Source organism: Rhinopithecus bieti, unplaced genomic scaffold, assembly GCF_001698545.2.
Source record: "Rhinopithecus bieti isolate Rb0 unplaced genomic scaffold, ASM169854v2 scaffold_28055, whole genome shotgun sequence".
NCBI classification, from domain to species: domain Eukaryota; kingdom Metazoa; phylum Chordata; class Mammalia; order Primates; family Cercopithecidae; genus Rhinopithecus; species Rhinopithecus bieti.
In genome coordinates, this window is record NW_016812914.1 from 102,158 (window position 1) to 108,563 (window position 6,406).

A 6,406-nucleotide genomic window follows, 5' to 3' on the forward strand; every position below is an offset into this window, starting at 1 on the left:
CCACTGCACTCCAGCCTGGGTGACAGAGCGAGACTCCGTCTCAAAACAAAACAAAACAAAACAAAACAAAACAAAACAAAAACTGTGTCTCAAAAAAAAAAAAAAAAAAAGGTATGGGCCGGGCGCGGTGGCTCATGCCTGTAATCCCAGCACTCTGGGAGGCCGAGGCGGGTGGATCACGAGGTCAGGAGATCGAGACCATCCTCAATAACATGGTGAAACCCCATCTCTACTAAAAATACGAAACAAAATTAGCCGGGCATGGTGGTCCCTGTAGTCCCAGCTACTTGGGAGGCTGAGGCAGGAGAATGACGTGAACCCGGGAGGCGGAGCTTGCAGTGAGCCGAGATCGTGCCACTGTACTCCAGTCTGGGCGACAGGGCGAGACTCGGTCTCAAAAAAAAAAAACCTGACCATCTCGGCTCACTGCAACCTCCGCCTCCTGGGTTCAAGCCATTCTCGTGCCTCAGCCTCCTGAGTAGCTAGGATTACAGGCGCCCACCACTACACTTGGCTCTTTTTTTTTTTTTTGAGACAGAGTTTCACTCTTGTCGCCTAGGCTAGAGTGCAATGGCATGATCTCGGCTCACTACAACCTCCGCCTACTGGGTTCAAGCAGTTATCCTGCCTCAGCCTCCCGAGTAGCTGAAATTACAGGTGCCTGCCACTACACCTAGCTATTTTTTTTGTATTTTCTAGTAGAGATGGGGTTTCACCATGTTGGCTAGGCTGGTTTCGAACTCCTGACCTCAGGGGATCCACCCACCTCGGCCTCCCAAAGTGCTGGGATTCCAGGCATGAGCCACTGCGCCCAGCTCTTAAAAAGTGTTTTAATCACCTTGTTTTATTGTTCTAAAGCTGCGGGTCTGATCTCAGCCCTGCTTCTGTTCGCTCCTGCTAAGGGAACCCCTGTAGGCAGCTCGGTCCCCACCTCTGCCGTGAGACAACATACCTGGAAGTGAAGTTGAAGTCGGTCCTGCCCCAGTGCTGCTGCTGTTTTAAGTAAATATCCTGTGGGGTCAAGAGAGAAAATCCCAAGTATATCTGTGGAACACCATGGGCATCCCCCAACTCAGGACATTGGGAGAGATGGGGTGTTGGAGGGGACGTGGGGAGACAAACCTGGAAGCCTCTTACTCCCGCTCAGTTCTTTTTTTTTTTTTTTTTTGAGATGGAGTCTCTCTCTGTTGCGCAGGCTGGAGTGCAGTAGCACCATCTTGGCTCACTGCAAGCTCCGCCTCCCAGGTTCAAGCAATACTCCTGCCTCATCCTCCCAAGTAACTGGGACTACAGGTGAGCGATGCCATGTCTGGCTAATTTTTGCCTTTTTTTTTTTCCTGTTTCTTGAGACACAGTCTCGTTCTGTCGTCCAGGCTGGAGTGCAGTGGCGCGACCGTGGCTCACTGCAAGCTCTGCCTCCCAGGTTCACGCCATTCTCCTGCCTCAGCCTCCCGCATAGCTGGGACTACAGGCGCCCGCCACCATGCCCGGCTATTTTTTTTTTTTTTTTTTGTATTTTTAGTAGATACAGGGTTTTACCATGTTGGCCAGGCTGCTTTCAAACTCCTGACCTCCAGTGATCCACCCGCTTTGGCCTCCCAAAGTGCTGGGATTCCAGGCGTGAGCCACTGCGCCCAGCCAAGCCGGGCTCTGTTCTAATCCCAGCGCCTGTGAAAGCCTTCTGGAAGTTCACAGAAACAACGACCCCAATATGATGGCTCCCATTCCCGTGCTCCCTGAGTTCTGGGGACCCATAGTGAGGAGCGGTTGTTCTCCTCACTCACCTAGATGTGATGTGAAGAACCTGGTCAGAGGAGTTTGCTGTCACCGACTTGCACCTGGTCAGGCCCCTGCCCTGTGGAAACTGCCCCGACTCAAGCCTCATGCCTCAGTTTTCCCAGCTAACTCAGATCTCCGGCCACCCTCCTCGGGCTGGGTTAGGCTCCTTCCTGTCATGCCATCCGGGTCTCTCCCGTGTGACACTTTAATGAGGTCAAGCACGTGGGTGACGGCTGCCTGATCATCTTCCCATCCCGGGGTGCGGCCAGGGGCTATGTACCCTGGAAACTCCTCAGCTTTTTATGCTGATAAGGGAAGGAGGAAGAGGCGGGCCCCTCAAGGGACAGGCGATGGGGTTTGTGGGGACGCGGCTCACCAGTTTGTATTTGGTGTTCCCGTCTGACGTGTAGCCGCTCTCGTAGAAGGTGGCCTGGAACCCCAGGGAGTGAGGGTTGCTCACCATCACCTGGGAGTGGGGGCAGAGAAGCTCAGGCTATACGGAGTGAGCAGGCAGGATGGGGCGACCAACCCCCGCAGTGACCCCAGCATACCTTCAGATGAATAAACCAGGACCGGGCACAGTGGCTAATGCCTATAATCCCAGCACTTTGGGAGACCAAGGTGGGAAGACCGCTTGAGCCCGGGAGTTCAAGACCAGCCTGGGCAACACCGCGAGATCCCGTCTCTACCAAAAAAAAAAAAGGAAAAAAAAAAAAAAAAGTTGGTCAGGTGCGGTGGCTCACGCCTGTACTTCCAGCACTTTGGGAGGCCGAGGCAGGTGGATCACTTGAGGTCGGGAGTTTGAGACCAGCCTGACCAACATGGAGAAACCCCATCTCTACTAAAAATACAAAATTAGCCGGGCATGGTGGCGCATGCCTGTAATCCCAGCTACTCGGGAGCCCGAGGCAAGAGAATCGCTTGAACCCGGGAGGCGGAGGTTGCGGTGAGCTGAGATCACGCCATTGTACTCCAGCCTGGGTAACAAGAGCGCAACTCCGTCTCAAAAAACAAAGAAGAAGAAGTTGAAAATGCATTTATTTATTTATCTATTTACTATTTTATTTATTTATTTATTTATTTTTGAGATGGAGTCTCACTCTGTCACCCAGGCTGGAGTGCACTCGTGCAAACTCGGCTCACTGAAACCTCTGCCTCGCAGGTTCCAGTGATTCTTCTACCTCAGGCTCCCAAGTAGTTGGGATTACAGGCATGCACCAACACACCCAGCTAATTTTTGTATTTTTAATAGAGACAGGGTTTTACCATGTTGGCCAGGCTGGTCTCAAACCCCTGACCTCAGATGATATACCTGTGTCGGCCTCCTAAAGTGCTGGGATTACAGGCATGAGCCACCGCACCCGGCCTATTTATTTATTTTTATTTTTTTCGGAGGCAGAGTCTCACTCTGTCACCCAGGCTGCAGTGCAGTGGTCCGATCTCGGCTCACGGCAAACTCTGCCTCCTGGGTTCGAGTGATTCTCATGCATTAGCCTCCCAAGTAGCTGGGATTACAAGCACGCTACCACACCCAGCTAATTTTTGTATTTTTAGTAGAGACGAGGTTTTACCATGTTGCACAGGCTGGTCTCAAACTCCTGAGCTTAGGCAATCTGCCCACCTCGGCCTCCCAAAGTGTTGGGATTACAGGTGTGAGCCACCATGCCCGGCCTGAAAATGCATTTAATAGACCTAACCTACCAAGCATTGGAAGTTAACCCAGACTACTTTAAGTTGAGAACAAACCAAGCAATACTAAAAGGAGAACAAAACCCGCTCGCCCTTCCACCCCCTGGATCACGACGTTGACATTTCAGGGGTCCAGCCTTCCTGAATGTTTGTAGAAATAGATAATACATTTGGATGAATTTACCCACCTTTAAGTGTACAATTCAATGGCATTTGGTAGATTCACAATATTGTGCAACCATCACCACCATCTGTTTCCAAAACTTTCTTGTCACCCCAAACAGAAACTCTGTCCTCATGAAGCAATAATTTACCTCCTCTTAATTTTTTAAAATTTATATTTATTTATTTTTATTTATTTTTTTGAGACGGAGTCTCACTCTGTCGCCTAGGCTGGAGTGCAGAAGCGTGGTCTCAGCTCACTGCAACCTTCACCTCTCAGATTCAAGTGATTCTCCTGCCTTAGCCTCCTGAGTAGCTGGGACTACAGGTGCCCGCCATCACACTCGGCTAATTTTTGTATTTTTAGTAGAGATGGGGTTTCACTATGCTGGCCAGGCTGGTCTTGAACTCCTGGTCTTAGGCAATCTGCCTGCCTTGGCCTTCCAAAGTGCTGGGATTACAGGCGTGAGCCACCACGCCTGGACAAATTTTTTATTTTTTAAGAGATGAGGTCTTGCTCTCTTACCCAGGCTGGACTGCAATGGCATGATTATAGTTCACTGCAGCCTCAATCGCCTGGGCTCAAGTGATCCTCCTTCCTCAGCCTCCCAAGTAGCTGGGACTACAGGTGCATGCCACTACACCTGGCTAATTTTTTTATTTTTATTTATTTATTTATTTATTTATTTATTTTGAGACAGAGTGTCACTCTTGTTGCCCAGGCTGGAGTACAATGGTGTGATCTCGGCTCACCATAACCTCTGCCTCCGGGGTTCAAGTGATTCTCCTGCCTCAGCCTACCAAGTAGCTGGGATTACAGGCATGTGCCACCACACCCAGCTCATAAATTTTATATTTTTTGTAGAGACAGGGACTCACTATGTTGCCCAGGCTAGTCTCCAGTTCCTGGGTTCAAGCGATCCTCCCACCTCAGCCTCCTGCAGTACTGAAATTATGGGCGTGAGCTACCGCGCCTGGTCCTCATGTAACTTACTGAATACTAACAGTGAAAAACAGAAAGGTTGTATCAGTACTGGAAGCACAGTTCCTACTGAATGTAATCGATTTTGTGCCATTGTAAAGTCAAAAAATTGTGGGACCATCTGTACATGCAACTGATGTCTAGGCTTAGACACTTGGATTTTGGATCAAGAAACATCCAGGTACTTCCTGCTGGGTGGGGGAAGGCCACGGGGTCAGGGCTCTTAGCTGTTAGCAAGAGAAGCCTGAGCAACAGGCTGAGTTAAGATAATGAGGCCAGCGTGGTGGCTCACGCCTGTGGGTCAGGAGTTCGAGACCAGTCTGACCAACATGGCGAAACCCCGTCTTACTAAAAATACAAAACTCAGTCAGTCATGATGGCATGCACCTGTAATCCCAGCTACCTGGGAGGCTGAGGCAGGAGAATTGCTTGAACCTGGGAGGCAGAGGTTGCAGTGAGCCGAGATCATGCCAGCCTGCGCAACAGAGCAAAACTCCGTCTCAAAACAAAAAAAAAGAGGCCGGGCGCGGTGGCTCACACCTGCAATCCCAGCACTTTGGGAGGCTGAGGCGGGTGGATCACGAGGTCAGGAGATCGAGACCATCCTGGCAAACACGGTGAAACCCCATCTCTACTGAAAAATAGAAAAAAATCAGCTGGGCGTGGTGGTGGGCGCCTGTAGTCCCAGCTTCTAGGGAGGCTGAGGCAGGAGAATGGCGTGAACCTGGGAGGCGGCGGAGCTTGCAGTGAGCGGAGATCACGCCACTGCACTCCAGCCTGGGCGACAGAGCAAGACTCCGTCTCAAAAAAAAAAAAAAACCAGAAAGAAAAGAAAAGGAAAAAAAGAAAGAAACTAATAGAAAATGAATTTATGGGGGGCTCAGAAGGATGGAGGAGGCACAGAGACAGCACAAGAGAGGCCAGGCAGCCAGCTGGACAGCCACAACCTCATCACGCCCAGACATGCAGAGGCTGGTCGAGAGGGAAGAAACATTGAAATGGCTGGACATGGTGGCTCACGCCTGTAATCCCAGCACTTTGGGAGTCTGAGGTGAGCAGATCACCTGAGACCAGGAGTTCAAGACCAGCCTGGCCAACATGGGGAAACCCCATCTCCACTAAAAATACAAAATTCGCCAGGTGTGGTGGCACATGCTGGTAATCCCAGCTACTCGTGAGGCTGAGGCAGGAGTATTGCTTGAGCCTGAGAGGCAGAGGTTGCAGTGAGCCGAGACCACGCTACTGCACTCCAGCTTAATGGACAAAGCGAGGTTCTGTCTCAAAAAAAAAAAAAAAAAAAAGACACAGGGACAATTTCTATGCAGAATCGTGAGTGCCTGAGTAGCGTCTCTCCTTGTGGGGGATGCCAAGGGATTTCCAGAATCTGAGAGTGGGCACCGGGCATCTGGCTGAGAATCCCGGATAGCAGAAACAGCCAGATGTACTTACCAGAGGAATCAGGGATGTGCCTGGCTGGGGTATCAACAAAGCAGTCAATTCCAGCTGGCTGTGCATGTCAATGGTATACATCCTGTATGTGAATTCTCCTTTCAGAAACTCTATCTAGTTAGGAAGGCAAAGAAGAAAGACAATCATGCTCCTGTTCCCAGAAAGAAAGGGCAAGGAGGCGGGAAGGAGGAAAGGACCCACCTGGTGCTGCAGCCTGAATCTCCACTTGTGCCTCTCGCTTCCCCGCTAGACTCTTTATTTCCAAAAAGGGCTCAAGTTGGGCACAATGTCAGCCCCTCCCTTCTCTCCAGAAGTATCCCCAACCCTGACATTTGCAGTAATTGC

The 6,406-nt window shown here is 50.6% G+C and overlaps 1 protein-coding gene across 1 annotated transcript in view; it reads right to left on the reverse strand.

Annotated features, from left to right (window-relative positions):
• Positions 1-6,406, reverse strand: part of CATSPERD (catsper channel auxiliary subunit delta) — a 52,990-nt gene that overhangs the window by 18,675 nt on the left and 27,909 nt on the right. Inside the window, exons 12-14 of the mRNA XM_017847143.1 lie at positions 6,062-6,175; positions 2,156-2,245; positions 953-1,011 (exon numbers count right to left, since the gene is read on the reverse strand). Coding sequence (XP_017702632.1) covers positions 953-1,011; positions 2,156-2,245; positions 6,062-6,175 — 263 coding nt within the window. The remainder of the gene's footprint in view (positions 1-952; positions 1,012-2,155; positions 2,246-6,061; positions 6,176-6,406) is intronic.